Source organism: Pteronotus mesoamericanus, unplaced genomic scaffold, assembly GCF_021234165.1.
Source record: "Pteronotus mesoamericanus isolate MK-2021 breed Mesoamerican mustached bat unplaced genomic scaffold, CSHL_Meso_final contig_25, whole genome shotgun sequence".
In the NCBI taxonomy this organism is placed as follows: domain Eukaryota; kingdom Metazoa; phylum Chordata; class Mammalia; order Chiroptera; family Mormoopidae; genus Pteronotus; species Pteronotus mesoamericanus.
The window spans coordinates 28,289,949-28,310,484 of record NW_026555105.1 but is presented as its reverse complement, the minus strand read 5'-3'; the positions used below and the strand labels follow the sequence as shown (position 1 = coordinate 28,310,484).

The window sequence follows — 20,536 nt, the reverse complement described above, 5'->3', positions numbered from 1 at the left end:
TCCTTTGAGAATAGGATATGCTTTCTTATTCTAGTGGGTTGACTTGGCCGGCAAATCAGATTGCAGCAGGAGAGGGGAGACTTGTGTTTGACGTCCCCTTCTGCCACAGAACCATAGACTAAATGCAGTGGACCTTTGTAGCCATGTGACCATACCCCACTGAACCACTGAAACCACATACAAAACTTACTGAGAGGCTTTCTTCTTTTTTGGCACAGTCCATGAATCAAATACAAGAACACTCCCCCCCCCCCCACAAAAAAATGGAACCTGTACAGCTAGTGACACGTTAGGTCAAGAGTCAGCAAACTTTTCTGTAAAGGTCCTAATAGTAAATATTTCACACTTTGGGGTAATACGGCCTCTGTCTCAACTATTCCACTCCACCAATTTTGGTACAAATGAAGCTATTCACTTTACGTAAACAAACAGATGTGGCTGTGCTCCAACAAAACCTTAGTCACAAAAACTGGCTATATTTGGTCCACAGGCTATCGTTCGCCAGCCCTCACTCTAGATCAATGCTGTCCAATAGAAATATAATGCAAACTGCGTATTTAATTTTACGTTTCTTAGTAGCAACATTTTAAATGTTCTTAATATATCAAAATATCTCAATTTTTAAAGAATTTTAAGAGATGGAATAAAAAATCTTAGAGAAGGAGAGATGCCTTACCTCAAAAACAACTAAAATTTGCAAAAGCAACCTACTATTTAATGGCTTAATTAAGAATTTTTAATTAATAATAGGAAACTTTGCATAATTACTAAAATGCCCATTTATATAGACTATAAATAGAACGAAAATTCTAACCATAAGGCTATGCCAATTTAAAATTACTTTAGCCATAAAAAATCTAAAACCAACTCAAAGATAAGACTTGTCATACCCCTGCTGATATTTCATGCTGATTCATCTTTTATGGGCAAAAGCAGATGGACAGTTAAATGACTACACAATTCAGAAGAAGCCTGCCACCCCCGGACTCATCTCTGGGGAGTTTCCACTCATATAATGTCTCTTTCTCTACCACATCAAGGATTTCCAATCCCCACCCACAGACACAGAAGTTTCCCCCACTCCAGCAGGTTCACCTGCTCTGGTACAAATAGACCCAGGTACTAGTTTTATGCCTCCTTTTTCCTGCTTTACCTGCTCAAGCCAGTGTGGAGGAAAGGGGTGCATAGAGGAAAGAGGGCTGCTGACCTAGAATAGCGTCAGCAGCCATGGCTCATCTCAGATCTTGCAGCTGGCCAGCTCAAGCTTGTTCATCTGGGAGAGGCAGGGGATGGAGGGGGTGGCAGCTAGCAAGGCTTCTTGCAGCCTGGACTAAGAATTGGTATAATGTTACCTTCTTGTGTCTATGAAGCCTCTTGGCCATTCCAGGTTCAAGAATAGAAACGTAGATTTCACCACCTTTTAATATGAAGACCTACAAAGTCACATTACATGGGGAGGGAGATCACTGTGCGCATTTTGCGAGCAATCTATCGCAGAGACTAATACCAAACTATAGGATTGGCCCCTATGTGATACATTTTAATGAATTGCCCTGCTTCGCACTCCTGCGTGAGTTGTTATCTTATCCTGAAATGTGGAAAAATAAAACATTTGTTCATACATGGTCAACTCTTATTGATACCCTAAAATCAAGCAGAGATAAGCAGTTCTATTCACAGCTCTCAGTGCTCAGTCTCAGGCTCAATATCACTTTTTTCTTCAGCATATTATCAGTGCGTGTCTGGTTCATAACTCAAGCTGCTCCCTTGGTATCCCTGGGGCCCGTGTGGAGGTCCTGGGCGCCGTGGCCAGTGCTGGTTATGGAGAACCTGCCCAGGTACACTTGAGTGGAATACCAAGATAAAGCCTGCCTCTGCTTACTCTCTTTTATTCCTGGTCTGCTTTCTCATTCTGGCCTCACTATAATCATTATTATATAGTAATTAAGGTAATTCCAGCTGCTGTAACATATTAACCCTTATATCTCAGTAAATGAGCTCAACAAAATAGGATTTTATTTCCCAATCACTTAATATCCCATGTGGATTTTCCTGACCAGAGCATGGCGTTCCACATGGTCGTTCAGCAATGTAGATTCCATCTTGTGGGTCTGCCGTCTGCCAGCACCAATGGTGTCCTGCTAGAAAGGGAGACACATCGCATCCTGCTTATATTCCATGAGTGAGACTTGATCTCTTGGTCCATCTAGATGCGAAGAGTGCTGGGAAATATGGCTCCTGACTGACAGCTTTGCATCAATAAGTTTACACTGTGGAGGAGTGTAAGGGTCACCTAGCATATCTGCCACACTGATTAAGAGCACTGATATCTATGCCCAATGAGGGAAGAAAAAGGGGCCCTTTTGTACTTCATTTTTTATTGTTAAATATATCACATGTCTAGAAAAGATGTATTGGTCACCTTGTGTGTCCCATCTCACATTTTTTGGGTACATCTTTTTTTCACTTCCTCCATCGCTGGGGTAGCTGCTACTCCCTCAGTCACACCAGTTACCTCTGCTTTCAGACAGCACAGTTTCCTTACTGCCACTTTCTGGGACATGTGAGTCCCCTCAGCCATTTGGAGGCAGGACATGGGAGCAGGCTTGTGAATATTTCCAGCTTCATTCCCTTGAGTGCTCAGCTGAGACTCAGTCTTCACAGCTCCTCACAAGAACTGAGCCCCAATTGTCCACAGATGACCAGCTTGATAATTCACCCTTGAACATGCTTTCCTCCTTCCTGTCACACACTCCTTACTGTTCCTTTACTTCTCTTTTCAAAATAGACCACTCACATGCAGGCCTTTGTCTCAGCTCTGCTTTGGAGGAACTCAGGCTAAGACAATGAGTATAGCACATGGAAAACTTAAAGAATAGTACTAAATGACTATATCTGCTCCCCAAGTTAAGAAATACATTGTGGACTCTTGCTTCATTTACCTCAGAGCTCCCTGCACTTAGAAACAACTTTTTGTTTGACTAAATGAATCAATTAATGAACAGAGACACTCCCACAGACCTCATTGCTCCCTAGACACTGAACCAGGAAACAGCAGGCAAATAGAAGTAGATCCCCAAGTACAGCACTCACAGTCTCAAGGTGACTTTAAACACAAACATAAAACACTGGTCAAACTGGCTTGAGTTGACTTCAGCCTGGCTACGTCACATTTCAAGCAGCAAGAACCAGGCTATAAGCTGTTCACATTTGCTTTGCCCAGATAACAGTATATAGAAAGTCACCAGCAGGGATCATCTGTGTATGGAACTGGTCACTAAATTTGTTGAACTCTGTGCTTTAAGGGCAGAGAAAATGGCAAACCATAGAACATTTTCCAATTAACTTAATGAGGAAATGATTTCTACAAAATTTACAAAATTTTTTTTAATCCTCACTGGAGATATGTTCATTGATTTTAGAGACAGAGGGAAGGACAGAGGGAAGGACAGAGGGAGGGAGAGGCTCAGAGAGACAAAGAGAGAGACATTGAGACATCCATGGGTTGCCTCCTGTATGTCCCTGACCAGGGATCAATCCTGCAGCCTTTTGGTGCTTGCAACAATGCTCCAACCACCTGAGCCACCAGCCTTTCTTAAATACATTCTACTTTCTTGTAATTTGCGCAGAACAGAATAGTTAGGAAAGAAATTGGTTTTACTGGATTCCACATAATTAAAATTATTACATTATTTAAAAGGGTCTTAATGGTTAGAAACCCTCACCACCACCTTCACTGTGAGATATCCTGCCCTAATTCTTATATTTTCCTAGAATGTGTGTTCACAATTACCCAATTAGGCCCACCCCCTGTAGTTACTCAAGAAATGGTATATGTAGAAAACAAAAAGAAAATAGAAAATCTGAGGTCTTTGGTGTTAGAAAAGTCAACAGCAAATTACTCTTTCTTCCCATAAGGATCCAAGTATATCTGTTCTGTTGGTTTGTTGTGATTACGTACCCAGCTGTTTCTAGCCACATTCTTTCATAAAAACAAGGGACTTGGTTCCCTGCAAACAGGGCAAGATCTAGATAAATTGCTTAAAAGTAGATACTTTCTGAGAGAGTCCTGGTTTGCTCTCCAGTCATGGGGCTCTTTAGCTTATTGACCTCCTGAGAACTGTTTACCCACAAAGACAAAATGAAACACATTCTTAAGGAGGATGGAAGACAATGTTTTTGAAAAAGATATGTGAGGTCTTATTAGGGCAAAGCTGTTAATTACACACTTCATTATTGTCAAGGTTAATACAGTCTGTGAGAGCAGAGGCACTTTTTCATCTCTTCCTGGGAACAAGGGGAGACAGCTGTTCTTAGCGACAGATCCATTATAGCTTATCACCAGCCGACAGCCTGAGGAAGGAGCACCATGAAATATGGCCGCTGTCACCGGGAGCCAGAGCAGACGCTGAGCTAGTTCCTGCACAATGGAAAGACAATGAGAACCATGGCGTCAAACTCAAATAGATTGGGTTACATTGATTTTTTTTTAATGCCTGGCTGTTCCACAGCATGAATTTCACTGATACCCTTGCACTTATTGTATTATTGATCTCTATAAAACTGCACAATCTTACTTTAATAAACATCAGATACCAACAGTAATAAATAGTGGTTCTTAATATTTTTAAGCCTGGTTAAACCATGTTGTAAAATTCTGCATGTTTAGATTGCATTAATACCAGTCTGCAGCTTATGACTCCTTGAAGTGAGGCCTGTGTCAGAGAAATAAATATTGTTTCAATTCTAGTTTAACTGGTCTTCCTGATTAAATAAAGATATTATACCCTTCTTTTTAAAAAATCGGAGGGTAGGGCATGTCAACAATTTATTTGTAATAAATATTTACATTATGCAAGCCCTTTCTTTTTAACACTGTTTAATAGTTTTCATTGAAAGAGGAAATGGTATATGCTTACTTAAGAGTGAAACGTTTATACCATCAGTAAACATTTTCAAATGCTAAAAAGGAGATTCAAGAAAAACCATGCCTTAGATACACTATGCTTTGGTTTCTTTGAGTTTTGTTTGTTTGTTTTTTACTATAGAAAAAATATTTTCTTTTTAAATGTCTGCAACCAGCCTTTCACTGCCCTGGTACTCAGGTTTTATTCATGAATAACTCTAAGGTTTAGAGCTTCATAATAAGATCATGATGACATAGAAGCAGGTTTATTAAAATAGTGAAATCTGCTACAGTCTGAATTTTGCTTAAACATAATAAATATTATACTTTCCTAGGGAGTGAGAATATATTAAACAGTGTAGCTTCCAACAGCGAACTATAACATCATGTAATTTTAACATAATATGCATTTATATATTTAGCACTATATATAAAATAGTATATATATTTAACACCATACTATATATGGAAAATACAAAATCTTACTACAGTGAAAAAAGCATATCTCAGTCTAATGTTTTTATTATGAAAGTAACCCTGATTATAGGTAATCTGGAAAATAAATAGCTATGTCCTGGTCCAGAATTTCTAAGACTAACAGTCGAGCCCCCATCATAGCCATTTATACATTTTCTAAAGATGAACAAACAGGTTTTCTTGATATAAATTCCACAGGAAAAATAGAAATGTGACTTTCAATGACCCACTGAGTACACAGTGAAGAGCAGACCAGTAGCCTCATTGCCTGGGAGCTTGTTTGAGATGCAGAATCTCAGACCCCTCCTCAGACCTATTGAATTAGAATCGCCCTTTAACAGAATCCTCAAGTGATTTGTTTGCACATTCAAGTCTGAAAAGTAACCATCAAAATATAAATAACTCTTAACCTCCCCACTTAGAGAATGATTACTTTCAATATTTCACTGTATTTCTATTAACCTTTCTTTTCCATACATACAAGGTCTGTCCAGAAGGTATTCAGCCATGTAATATGAAAAATAGAGACATTTCTTGAAGAAGATACAAGAAACATTGCACATAGGACAATGATGCCTCAGTCTTCTTCAAAGAAGGCAGCTTGGGACCTCTCACAGTTCTCCCAATCACTGTCAGCTGCCCTGTCATATTTTCCTGAATCTCATTGATGGTCTGAAATCTCTTCCCTTTCAAAGGTGATTTTAGTTGGGGAAAAGCCAGAAGTCTCAGGGCACCAAATCTGGGCTCTATAGGACTGAGTCTCCTGGGTGATTGGATGTTTTGCCAAAAAATTCTGCACAAGATGTGATACATGAGTGGGTGTGTTGTAGTGATGAAGCTGCCAATCACCATTGCCCGTAGCTGCAGCCTCCTGAATTGTCTGAATAGTTTCCACAGAGGAATGTTCAAGCTTAACGCAAAATCTTATGCAGATTCCTTGCTCTACTTGCTCAGTCATTTTGAATGTGATGACCACACAGTACACATACTCAATGGCATCTACCACCACCACGGACTGTACCACTGAACAATAGTACAGTGAAGTCATTGTACTTTTTTTACGAATGCACACCCCATTCTACTCTCCTTGACTGCCAGGTTACATCGGTGTCATGCAAACTATTCTTGTTATATTAACAATGGCTTGACTTTTTCTGGACAGACCTCATATATTTCAGTTTTGATATTGAGTCTTTGTTAATTTTTACAAGCCAGAGATTACATTTTTAAAAAGATAACAATTGAATGTTGATCATAATTTGAAAGTATTATACTTTTAGATATTATGAGTAGTATGAATATATAATAGTTGTAATTAATTTGAGGTATAGCTGTTTAAATTCAAGACATTTATATTTAAAGTAACTAATAGTCATTTCTTAGAGTCTCTACATCAATTATCCCTTTACTTTCAACATAAGAAGCTAAGATTTATGTCTTCTATCTGTTGTTTACAACTTCTTTTTTTAACTAAAATATTATCTGCCTAATTTAAAAGTAAATTTTACCCATAATATTGTTAAATAACTACCATTTATGAGTACTTACTGTATGCCAAAGATCATAACTGCTTTTCAACTAATTATTTTATTGAATCATCAAATTAACTCTGTGAGATAAAGATTTATTCTCACCATTTTATGGATTAAGAAACCAAGGCTTTAAAACATTAACTAACTTGCCCAATATCTTATTGCTGGAAGCCTAAGATTCAAAACAAAGATAACCAATATTACATTGTTTTTTAAAAATGTTCTTTACTCAGTGGGTAGTTTTATTTTTTTCCTTCTAAATAACATTTAGCACATAGCAATGCTAATATTTCTACTTCAACATTAACAAATACAGAGAATTCTATTTATTGGGTTTACCACTACAGTTTTGCATGTGAACTGAACATACTTCTCTGGATATGCAATGAAAAGTGCACAGAACAGAATCTACTGTTTACAGTGGCCTCCTCTGAGGCCACTGTTAATGTGTATGCTGAAATAGCCACCCTCTATTCTCAGAAATCTGAGTGAACATACTTGGGGGCCAAAAAATTGTGAAGTAGCTATTTATGATTGTTTGGTTTTCAGTTTTCCAAGTGTAGGACATTTATTGCACAGTTAATAAGAGAAAAGGCTATCCTAAACAGACCTTAATTATGTTATTGCTTAGTCATTTTTTAAAAAGGTACAGATAGTATGGATATAGACATATATAGATAATTGAGGTGTCTAACTATAGCTATCTGTGGATATTATCAGATAGATGGATGGATAGATAGATAGATGCCTCTTTTGGGCATCCAAATCTCTTTTTCCCCAGAAATGAAGTAGTTTTCAAGTCTGCTTGTTCAACTTACTAAGGAAATTGGGAAGGGTTTTAATGAGAAAATAGGGAAATTTAAAGGATCCGGCAGCTTCAAAAGAAGTATTCAATAATGCTTTGTCTAAAAAACATCAATGGAAGGATTTTTTTCCCTTCTCAATATCTGTCTCCTGGTAATAAATTACCAAAACCAATAGCCCAGCCCCTGTCATAGCCACTTATTAATTTCCTGAAGATGAACAAACAGGTTTTCTTGATATAAATTCTAAAGGACAAGTGACTCAGATGCTAATTTGACATGAGCAGGATCCCTTTCTTCATAATCACAGTTACCTTCATAGCCCCAATGATGATGACATTCTAACACAGTCTGATCATCTCTGTTGTCTTTGCAGTCATTCAGGGAGTGATGAGCTGGTAATTACTTCTTTTTTTCCTTCATCCAATTACTTCAATTATTTCCTTCTTGAACTAGATGATAATTCTCCTCTTCCTGAAAACTTTCCAAAATTTTTAGTTTGTTCTTCTCTGATCTTTTCTTTATAATTTTTATGTTTTAACTTCACTTCATTGATGAGTTAAATATTCTCAATTTATTTTATATTTACTTATGTCTACCTGAAGTCAGTGTGTTTACTGAGGGCATTAGTATGTTTTATGAATTTGTAATCTATATTCCCATCAGCCTCTATAATTCCTGGGCGGTGGGGAGTGTCACTAAATATCAAGTGAAATTACCCATTTTCACAGATTGGAGAATGGGCAATGAAAGGATAAAATAAATCACATAGTATGTTTGGCTGAATTTGAGACCAGAATCTAGAATTATCAATACTCTGTAAATTCAACTTATTGCTAAGGGTAGAGTAAGTCATCAAAATATCCTCTTCAATGACCAATTTTTGTTGGGTTGTGATATCACACATCAACCTTTGCACTACTAACGTGTGCTATTTTGTTTAGCTCAAGAGTCTGAAGAGTAACTTGGAAAGAGAGCTAGACTGGGTGAAAGAGGACTTGGGTTTCAGTCTCAGGTCTGTGACACACCAGTTGACTAAGTCAACTTCAGTCACTTTTGCTCAGTAAAAGAGGTGACCTAGGTGGTCTCTAGGTTCCTTTCAACATTAAGATATTGGAAATTATTCTGTGGTCCCAGAGCTGAATAGTTCCTGTATTCAGAGATGGGAAGGGTGAAGGCAGACAGGAAAGAGGAACTAAAATGTTAAGACAGATGGCATTTAGAGAAATATTCTTTTTCTAGGATGTAGACCCAAAGATAACATTGAATATGAAAAATACTAATGTACTTAACTATTATTTGTCAAGTTCAGAGAAAGTCTGGATAATATTTTTGCTAAAGGGTTATCCAAGTTAGCCTGATAATTCAGAAGGTACTTAAAGACATAGGCACACCTTACAACCATTACACATGTGGCACCGCAGTCAACGCAGATGCCTGGGATTAAAAATACCCGAAAGATACTTTAGGGGACCATGAATTTCTTATAACATTTTCTTTGAGTAATCTGCCTATTGTTCATAAAGAGAAAATAGGAAGATGCAGAGGGTAATTTCTATCCAGAATTCTGGCTAAAAAGACTTTTAGTTGATATACTGTGATGTAAACAAACCAATGTTATTTTCTTAAAAATTCCTGCAAATAATATTGAAGAGGAGACCAAGAGTTTAAGCCCACAGAGAGTAATAGTACATACTGTATTTTTCCATGTAAAATGTGCACTTTTTGCCAAAATTTTTGGAGAAAAATAAGAATGTGCATTACACATGGGTGTAATGATTATATATCACGGGTGTAATAATTCCATGTATAAGGCACACAAAACATGGGTGTGCATTATACATGGCAAAATATGGGTATGTCTAAGAGTGTTAGAAAAGCACCCTGAGCAAATAGAGAAGTTGTATAGAGGTAAAATACACCTGAAATGCAATAGGAAGCTGCTCAGACATGATTTTTTGAGGGTGAGTTACTAGCATTCATATTTAATGCATTAGAAGATGTTCCTTTTATTTCTTCCTCTTCTGGACTGCTCACCCTTCTCTGTTCATGGCTCTTGTTTCTCCATGTTCACCTGTTGGGAGTGGGCATAGACATTGTTGCTCTGAGAAAAGGTCCAAGATTATAAATATGAAATATGATTCTCTCTCTGGGGGATGTTCTGTTGACACAGAACAGCACCTACTTTGGTAATCAGTCAATCAATTTATACCCTCCAACATACAATCACAACATATTATATAATGGAATACTAGTCAGTGATAAAAAGGAATCATAAAAAATATGCTACTAATTCACAGAACAACCTGAATGAACCTTAAATGCATTATGCTAAGTGAACGAAATCAGACCAAAAGTCTCCAGATTGTGTGATCTCATTCATAAGATATTCCAAAAAAAGGCAAAACTATAAGGATGGAAAGAAGATCAGTAGTACCATGGGTTTGAGCAGAAGATAGTGTCTGACTAAGAGAAGCTCAGGAGATTTGTGATGAGCAGGGGAACTAATCTGTATGGCACTGTAAAGGTGAATACATGATTTTCTGTATTTGTCAATACCTATAGAATTTCCTAGTACAAAGAGTGCAGTAATGTATGAAATTTTTTAAGTCAACCAGGAGATTAGAGGACCCCAGGATGGAATGCAGACTGTGACAAAAGAATCTAACTACTAAGCATATCAGACACAACCTCATAGAAGGGGGTGTGAGAAAAAAGAAGCTAACCTAAGTAACTTTGGAAAACAGTGTTTTGAATGAAAACCATATAACCAAAGTCAAAATGAACTGTACACAAGCACTGTACTCCAGTTGGCAAAGTTGTTTCCCATGCTGGTATGGGGTAATATTCTGAAACTTCTGCTCATGTATACTGGTATTGAATAAGTGAATGAATAGCAGATGGTGAGATCCAGGTGTTTCACTGTCACAGAGGTGGGGGGCATTATAGATAACTAAGGGGGGAAGCTAGAATGAACCATGTGGTACTAGATTAGGTTCAGAGACAGTAGTAAAAATTCATGTTTAGCTTAACACAGATCAAGATAGGTAGATATAACTATAGATGTATGCATATATGTGGGTAAGTAAGTTTGAGTATACATACATACATTTCTTACTTCTGTTAGCGAGAGGGCCTGGAAACAATGACACCCAATTAGCAATGAGCATACCTAGCTCCCAGATACTAGTTTTTCATATTCTCATAAACGGCTCCATGGGGAAATGGCTCACTTTAGGGCAGGGCCAGGGACAATACAAGAGGAGCCTGGGTAGGGGCTTGTCAAAGGGACACAGCAGGCAGTCGGAAAGAACTCTCAATCTGAGCAACAAAACAAATAATCTAGTATTGGAATATAACACAAAATATAAGACAAATAGCTATGATTCCATCCATGCTAATACAAATAAATGATTGAATAAATAAACAAATAGGAAGAATAGACAAGTCTCTTGTGCAGAAGAATTCTAAATACCCCCTCTCAAGGAGATAGGGCTTGTCTCCCCTTCGGCTGAGTGTGGGCTGCACCTACTGTTTTACTTCCAAAGACTGCATGGTGGGAAAGGTGCTGGATAGTGTAAGCTTACAGAGTGGAAATCTGGCAGGCACTACCTCAGCCAGGTGATCAAGGCCAGCATCCTCAATGATGAGCCACATTGATGGCGTGCACCCTGGATATGAGGTGATGAAATTGGTACATTGCTCTGTGGTCTTCCTCTCCAAATACAAATAACCCCACTTTAACCGAGAGAAAAACATCCTCAGCTGAGGGACATTCTGCCAAATACCTGACCAGTACTCCTTAAAACTGTGAGGGTCATCAAAAACAAGGTAAGTCTAAGAAATTGTCACAGAACAAAAAAGATAAGACAAATAAATGTAATGAGGTGTATTGGCTGGGACCCTGGAACGCAAGGAAAAAAAAACTCATGAAATCTGTATCAACTGTGGAGTTTAATTAATAGTAAAGCGAGATGTTAAATGGGGAAACTAGGTGAAGGATGTATGAGAACCCTGTATTCTCTTTGCAACTTCTATGTTCATCTAAAAGGATTCCAAAATTAAAGATATATTGAAAAGAAAGGGGTAGAGAGCAAAAGTATTAGTCCAGGACTAATTTAGGGGGATGGGATAAAACCTTGCCTTTCATTATAGATAGTTTCATAATCACTGATATTGAAAAACATTCTCTAGGACATCTTTGACTTTTTTTCACTTTGAAATATTTTTGTCTCTTGTACATCTGAGATGGTTTAGAACTCCTTGCAACTTGCTCAAAGATGTTTTTCTCTTAAAATCCTGGAAGTCTCGAGTCACAACACTTTGTTCTTTGTTCTCTTACCCATCCCTGTCACGCTTTTCTGTAAACCTTGTCACCGTCAAGGTGCAGCTGACTGCTCTGTGATTTCCTTCTGTTTCTGGTTTTCTGGTGTTATTTAGATTCATTAAAGGGAACATTTGGGCTTGGCAATTTATCACCAAGATTCAGATACACCTACATTATTACCAAGCCACCCAAAATTCAGCGATGATGATACGCAGAAGTGTGGCCATAAGAAGCATCACAGTTAGATGCTTAATAAGAACATCATCACGTTTTATCATGAATTAAATCACACAAGTAATTTTCATCCTGCTTCCTATATACAGTTCAGGAAGCTCCTTATTCTTCTAAAAAATCTGTTAACTTCTATTGTGGTGCGTCTTTCATGAAAGGGTAAAAAACAAAACATACAATAATTTCTGGTTATGTTAATATTCAAGTAGCAATGCTTACTGGGTTTGCAGTTCCTATTCCTATTCCTGCAAATAATCTGGATAATGAATGTAAAAGCATATTCTTTTTATAACCAAACAGACTGTTAAAATTATACTCATCTGCTTATTTTTAGATGGTTAGGGCTGAATATTCAAGTTGTGGAACTTTCAGGAGTTTCAGGATTTCCCCTGAACTGGCAAATAAGATAATGACAGCCTAAATAGTCTTCTAAATGGTTTTTTGATATTTAATTGATTTCTCTTTTGAGACAGGTAAGGGAAAATGTGCAATTTGAGATTATTATTTAAATATTTATTTCACCACTGAAGTCAATCAGCAGTATTTTGGTGGGGGGAGGGGTAGTGTTAAACCATTTTTTAGGAAATGGTCCTGGGGGCTGTGCTCCTCTGGTTTAAACTGGATGGAGTGGGCGTGGGATTCCTCCATCCGTCCGAAAGCCTGAAATGTTTTCCTTAAACAATATTCCTTTTCTTCTTCCCAGACAATCGTTAGAGGCAACAAACCCTGCAAGGAATCCTCCATCAACGGCCTCCTGGAGGATTTCGACAACATCTCCGTGACTCGTTCCAACTCGCTAAGGAAAGAAAGCCCGCCTACCCCTGACCAGGGAGCCTCCAGCCATGGCCAAGGCCACCGGGAAGAAAACGGCTTCCTCACCTACTCGCAGTATTCCAGCGAATCCGATACCACGGCCGACTACACAACCGAAAAGTACCGAGAAAAGAGTCTCTATGGAGATGATTTAGATCCGTTCTATAAAGGCAGCCATACGGCCAAGCAAAACGGGCACGTAATGAAAATGAAACACGGGGAAACCTACTACTCTGATATGAAGCCTTTGAAATCCGATATTGCCAGATTTCCAGTCGATTATTACACACACTTGGACTCACTGAGCAAACCAAGTGAATACAGTGACCTCAAGTGGGAGTACCAGAGAGCCTCGAGCAGCTCCCCTTTAGATTACCCGTTCCAATTCACGCCTTCTAGAACTGCAGGGACCAGCGGCTGCTCCAAGGAGAGTCTGGCTTACAGCGAAAGTGAATGGGGACCCAGCCTGGATGACTACGACAGGAGGCCAAAGTCATCGTACCTGAATCAGACAAGCCCTCAGCCCGCCATGCGGCAGAGGTCCAGGTCAGGCTCGGGGCTCCAGGAACCGATGATGCCCTTCGGAGCAAGTGCATTTAAAACCCACCCCCAGGGACACTCGTACAACTCCTACACCTACCCTCGCTTGTCCGAGCCCACAATGTGCATTCCAAAGGTAATGTTCACTGCCTCCTTGATTCCAGTGCGTGGGACTCTCCCCAAAAGTGGTGCGAGGACTGCCTTCTTATACAATTAGATTCTAAAGTCCTGGGTTGACTTTTGAGTGAGAATCTATCTGATTTCCATCCACAAGCCCCAAGGGCCGAAAATTTAGGGCAAGACACATTTATTCATTGAAGGTCTTTTGGGGACTCTCTTATGAGGTTTCTAGTTAAAAGGCAAAAGAGTCTTGTTTATTTGAAAGAGAACTTAGTACAATATGAGCACACCATATTTATCGTAGCTTCTCTGTTAAGGAGTATGTGATTGTAGATCATTAGATGGCGCAATGCAGTGGTTCCTGCATTCTGGCAAAGTTTGTGTGGCTCTGCTGAAAAGGGAAAAAATCAGGATAATGTGGTAAGTTTTTTAATAAAGTTAATTTTGTTCCACTTAAGGGATGATTTTTCACTTTGAAAGTATGTTTTTTTACTATTGTTGTCTTGAAATATCATTTTTTGTATGAAATTTTGAGATGAGAGATAGAACCTGGTTGCCAGACCTTTTTCTGTGTGCTTTTGTTTTGTTTTGTTGCAATTGCTCTCTTGATTTTTTTTTTAAACACATTTTTTTTTAAATGCTAGCTGCTATAAATTTGCTTTGAAATTTGGCTGGTGATGATTTCCCAAAGTTTGGGGACCACTGTTGGGGAAGTTGCTGAACCTAGAAGTATAGACTTTGCAAAATACCTTGCAGAGTATACAAGTTAAGTGGCTTATTTTCCCATAGTAACTTAGAAATGTTTCTGCTATCTCGCCTGTATAGCAAAGTGAAAATGGGGCATTTGGTGATGGGCCGTGGATTACATAGAGGTCTCATGCTAGTTGAGGGGCATGTGACCTCTAGTAGTGTGATCGTGTATATTATACCAAATGCTCTCCAGCAGCTCTGTGGGCTGCACAGCAAAGAAGTTAGTCTGCAGGGCTAACTTGCCTGCATTCATCTGCTTAATTGATTGTAGATAGTATTTTTCTTTGCTTGCTATTTCTCATAAGCCCTATCCAATGTGTTGAAATCACTTAGGGACATGCTGGGAGTGACTTAAGCCAGACTTTAGAAAAAAACAAAATAGCTCTCACTTCAATTCCCAATACATAAAATTAAAAACAAAGACCTGAAATATATACCTCCAGTTAAAATTTAAATATTGAGAATGTTTTTCATTTTGCTGTGTTATTTGAACTCCCATGGTCGAGGTATCATGATTGCCTTTATTCCTTATGTTCTTACCAGGGCAGTTGCTGGAAAGAGGTCTAACTGACCAACAGACAAAAGCTTTATGAAGCCATATGCAGTATTGTGATGTATAAGATAGTTTATTTGATTTCCTGTGCATATAACTCACCTGAGGGAAACCCTTTGTGGTTCTAAAATGAAATAACAGAATTAACGCATTTCATAGCTGACTCGAGTAACATCCTCAGGTTTTTGAACATTAGTGGTTACTTTATGTAGCAGGAAAGAATGTGATGTTTTTCAGCTTTATTGAGGTATAATCGACAAAAACTATAATATATTTAAAATTTACAACATGATTATTTGATATATGTAAACATTGTGAAAGAATCGCCTCCAAGTTAATTGAGACATCCATCACCTCACATATTTATTTTTGCAGGGAGGGGGTTGAGAACATTTAAATTCTACTCTTAGCGGATCCAATTTGACAGTACAGTTTTATCAACTCTAGTCACCATGTTATACCTTAGGTTCTCAGACCATCTTATAACTGAAGGTTTGTACCCTTTACTAACTTCTCCCTCCTCCCTGCCAGATCCTGACAACCACATTTCTACTCTCTGTTTTGATGAGTTCTGCTTCTTCTTTTTTTTTTTTTTTTAAGATACCACATATAAGTGATACCATACAGTATTTGTCTTTCTCCCTTTGGCTTATTTCACTTCCCATAATGCCCTCCAGGCACTTCCATGTTTTTGCAAATAACAGGATTTCCTCTCTTTTAAGGCTGAATCATATTCCACTGCATATAATAGTTTGATCCACATCTTCTTGACCCATTCATCTGTTGTTGGACACGTAGCTTGTTTCAATACCTTGACTATTGTTAATAGTGCAGTGGTCACAGGAGAATAGATACCTCTTCTTGAAAATGATTCTGTTTCCTTTGGATATACTTCTATATCCAGAACTGGGATTGCTGGATCACATGGTAGTTTTATTTCTAATTTCTTTTTCTTTAAAGATTTTATTTATTTTTAGAGAGAGGGGAAGGAAGAGAGAAAGAGAGGGAGAGAAACATCAATGTGTGGTTGCCTCTCAGACTCCCATAACTAGGGAGTGACTTTAACTAACCAAGCATGTGCCCTGACTAGGAATTGAACTAGTGACACTTTGGTTCACAGGATGGCACTCAGTCCACTGAGCCACACCAGCCAGGGTATTTCTAATTTCTTGAAACATCTCCATACTGTTTTCCATAGTGTCTGTACCAGTTTACACTCCCATCAGTAGTGTACAAAGGTTCATATTTCTCCACTTCTCTGCCAGCAATTGTTATCTCTTGCCTATTTGATAGTAGCTTTCCTAACAACTGAACGGTGATAGCTCATTGTGATTTACTTTTTCCTGATGTTTAGTGACTTTGAGTACCTTTTGTATACCTGTTGGCCATTTGAATGTCTTCTTTAGAAAAAGGTCTATTCAGTTCTTTTGCCCATTTTTAATTGGATTATTTGCAGATTTTGTGGGGGCTTTTTTAAATTTTTTTTTTTTTTTTTTTTTTTTGCTATTTAATTGTATGAGTTCCTTGTCTATTTTAGATATCAATCCTTTATCAGATATATGTCGCAAATATTTTCTCCCACTCCATATGTTGCCTTTTCCATTTTGTTGATGATTTCCTCTGCTGAGCAGAAGCTTTTATAGTTTAGTTTTTTGGGTTTTGGGGTTTGTTTGGTTTTTTTTTTGCTTTTGTTGCCTTTTCTTTTGGTACTAAATTCAGAATGTTATTGCCAAGAGCAATGTTGAAAAGCTTATCCTCTGTGGTTTTTTTTCCATGAGCTTTATGACTTCAGGTCTTACATTCAAGCCTTTAATCTATTTTGGGTTGATTTTGTGTATGTTGTAAGATAAGGGTCCAGTTTCATTTGTTTACACAAGACTATCCCATTTCCCCAACACTATTTCTTGAAGAGACTATCCTTTCCCCATTGTATATTCTTGACTCCTTTGTCATAAATTAATCAACCATATTTCTGGGTTCTCTGTTCTATTCCACTGATCTATGTGTCTGTTTTATGCCAGTACTGTACTGTTTTGATTATTTTTACCTTGTAATATAGTTTGAAATCAGGAAATATTATAACTCCGGCCTTGTTCTTCTTTCCCAGGATTGCTTTGGCTATTTTAGTTCAAATATGAATTTTTGTGTGTATGGTATTTGAACACTTGTATTAGGGAGCTGTTTTAGGTCAATGTCATAGAGAAAATTTTGTCCAGAAGCTGCACCCTTTCAGCCATGGAGTTGTATTTGGCTCATTGACATGTTTGGCCCACCCAGTACTCATTTCCAACATCTGAAACCTCAAGATGTTTCATTTATAAATCTCAGCTTCTGGGTTTCAGGTTTCTCTCAGGAAAAAAATGGGACAATCTGGTATCTCTGGGCCAACATTTTCGTATAGCAATGGAACTAGAATTGGCTGGGGGTAAAGGCTACCCCACCAGAAGGGGCATGCCCTGCTCAGACCACTTCCTTTTTTTTCCTATTAGCCTAATACCTACTGGCATTTGGAATTTAATGTAACCACCAGTGTCCCCTGCCCAGCCATTTCACAATCGGGAAACTGAGGTTCAGAAAGTTACACGGCATACAAAATTTCATAGTTAGTTGGCTGCAAAACATGGACAAGAATCCAAGTCTGGTGTTTCTCCTAAATCCAGTATTTTCCCCATTATATGGGCATATATTCAGGGGTTCAATTACATTTGCCAGTCAAACCCCTAAAGGTCCCATGGCTACTGGACCTTTAGGAAAAGTGGAGGAATAGGAAGAAGATGGAGAGAGGGAGGGGAAGTGGGAGGCAGGGGATAATGTGCTAAGACCTTGTAACTCCCTCTTCCTGTAGACTTTCCAATATACTTCAGAGCAGACCTTCCCTGAAAGCTGGTTTTGTCAAACCCAGAAACAATGCCAGAAGCTATTGTGGCTTCAAAAAAATATGTAATATTTAGTTCTACCAAGAGTTTTTCAGCCCTTATAATCAGGATTCCAGAGGAGCAATCTATTCCATGTTTCACAGAAGACCTGTGAGAAATTCACAAGTAGTTTTGTGAGGGTAGGAAGTGGGAGCCATGTTGGTAATTAAGATGTTTACTTATTTAAAAAGACTTAGGTGTCTATGTCTTTAAAACTATACTCTTAAAAATCTACCCATCACATTTGGATCTCATGCTGAGGGAAAAAATAACAATTATGACTCACATAATTTGGCTTTGCCTCATGGAAAATCCTAGAGGCTTGTGGGTAATGTTCACATCTCTAATAATAAGAGAAAGCACAAGTCTCAGGTACGTCTCCAGATAGAGCAAAAATGAGGAAGGGTGTGTGTGTGCAAGTGTGTTTGACACCAGTTTTACGTTTGGCAGAAAAAAGAATTCCCTCCTCTAGTCTTATCTACCTACCAAATTTTCCTGCAGATGTGACAGGAATCAAGGATGTTATAAAATCTGTAGATACTGGCATCCATCTACCTACTTTTTATTTATTTATTTATTTAGTTAGTTAGTTATTTAGTTGGGGCTTAAGCAAAAATTAAGAAAAAATATAGCCAAACAAAATCCATGCAGCATCATTCATACCACAGAACTGTCAAAATGGTCAGATGCAGCGGGAGAACACTTTCTGCTCTCTTTGCAAACAAATCTGCCTCATGGGGAGGGAAAACGGCGGGAGATATTGTCACAGTGCATTTCTTTTGCTCATTCTGATGCTCTCCGGGAAGCTGCTGGCTGGAGCGTCTCTCTGGCTCAGCACTTCCATTCCTTGCTCTGGCTCCAACCCCTGAGAAGGCCACAACAAAATCACAAATTCTGACAGTTCACTCCGTGCTCACGGTGTTGCCTTGCACCTCGCAGCCCTGTGAAGCTGGCTATCTTGCCCTCTTTGTCCATGTAAGGAAATGGGTTTTGAGAGACTCAGCAGCAGCCAGGTCAGTCAGCTCAGAACAGAGCTGAGACCCAGCTCTCTGGGCTCAGCCCCTTTGCCAGACATTGGATACATCACCCAATGGTATAGGTATAGCATCTGTGGGCACCAAGCCTTACAAGCGTCTTCTAACACCTGCAGCAGTGAGGTCCCCTTGGGTTGCATCATCCTGTCTCTATAGCAGGATTTCTCAACTTTCACACTACCGATGTTTTGTTCCTGATCATTCTTTGTTGTGGGGGGCTGTCCTATGCTCTGTAGGATGTTTAGCAGCATCTCTTACATGTACCCACAAGATGCCAATAACACCCCTCCCTCACTTGTAACAAGTGTCTGATATATCTCCGGACACTGCCAAAGGTCACATGGGAAAGGGGGAGCAAAAGCAGCCCCAGCTGAGAGCTACTATTCTGTGGCTACTGTTTCGGGGGACAGACTCCTTGGGTTTGAGTCCTGATATTGTCACTGATATCTGGGTGGGTAAACTGCTTAACTGTGCCTCTACTTCTTTATCTATAAAAAGGGGATAAAGAGCATCCCTGCCTTATCATGTTAGGTGAGGGCTAATAAGTTAATAATTATAAGAGTGCACAAAGTCTATATGCAGCAGTCTGTGTGTGTAGCATGTGGATGGGCGGTGGCTGTGATATGATGCTGCGGGTTACTGTGTGCCGCCAGCACTCTGCTAAGCATTTTGCAGACATTACCCAGTTTAGTCCACAAGACAAATTTAGAAGAATTCAAGATCCTCTCTTTTACCATCAAGAAGCTGAGACCCAGAGACCAAATCTTTATGGACTTCCCAAGGATATGAGAGCAAATGGCTGAGCCAGGATCCAAAATTAGTTTTGTCTTGCCCCAAAGTCTATGTATTCCAGAATATTCCCATTTCCAATGAAGAAAACTGAGGAGCAGAAAGATAGCTGTGAGGCCGTGGGCCCAGATGCACACACTGCAGGCATCCCTCACCTTGCTGGTGAAGGGTGGGTGATCACGTACACATGCATTCCACTTTATTCTGTCTGTTCGTGGTAGGGTAGAATCCCCTGAGAAGTTCCTTAGTGTTACCCAGGCTGTGAGGTAAACTGGTAAAGCTGGTGGTAGAATTGGTAAAGTCCATGGTAAAGCTGGACCATGGGCTGCAAAAGAAGCAATAAGAGTAGAGATCCCTGAGACTCGTACACACTCACTCTACCTGGAGTGATGGTCTTACTTGATTCTACAAAAGACAATCCAGATTTTCTCATCCATTATAGAAGGCCTTGAAGAGCACAAGTTTTAGAATCAGATTCCCAAGTTGCTAGCACTTACTAGCCGTGCGAGTGTCTCTGTGCCTCAGTTTCCCCGTCTATAAAGTGGGATGTTTCAATACCTAATTTGAACTTGTCCTGAAGATTTAAAAAGGTTAGTAAATGTAAGGGAGTTAGGACATGGCAGGCACTCAGTGTTAGCCCTTATTCCCAGGAATATTTTTGATTGGAAAACATGTCACCAATATCTCCTCATGCCAATCATAGAAACATCCTGTCTGTCTAATCTTTTACATTCAGTATTTAGTAT

At 38.9% G+C, this 20,536-nt stretch overlaps 1 protein-coding gene across 3 annotated transcripts in view; it reads left to right on the top strand.

The window, feature by feature from the left end:
- The window catches only part of PAK5 (p21 (RAC1) activated kinase 5), a 267,718-nt gene that overhangs the window by 211,227 nt on the left and 35,955 nt on the right, over positions 1-20,536 (top strand). For all 3 annotated transcript variants that reach the window (XM_054574046.1, XM_054574047.1, XM_054574048.1), the window contains exon 4: positions 12,980-13,765. In XM_054574046.1, coding sequence (XP_054430021.1) covers positions 12,980-13,765 — 786 coding nt within the window. The remainder of the gene's footprint in view (positions 1-12,979; positions 13,766-20,536) is intronic.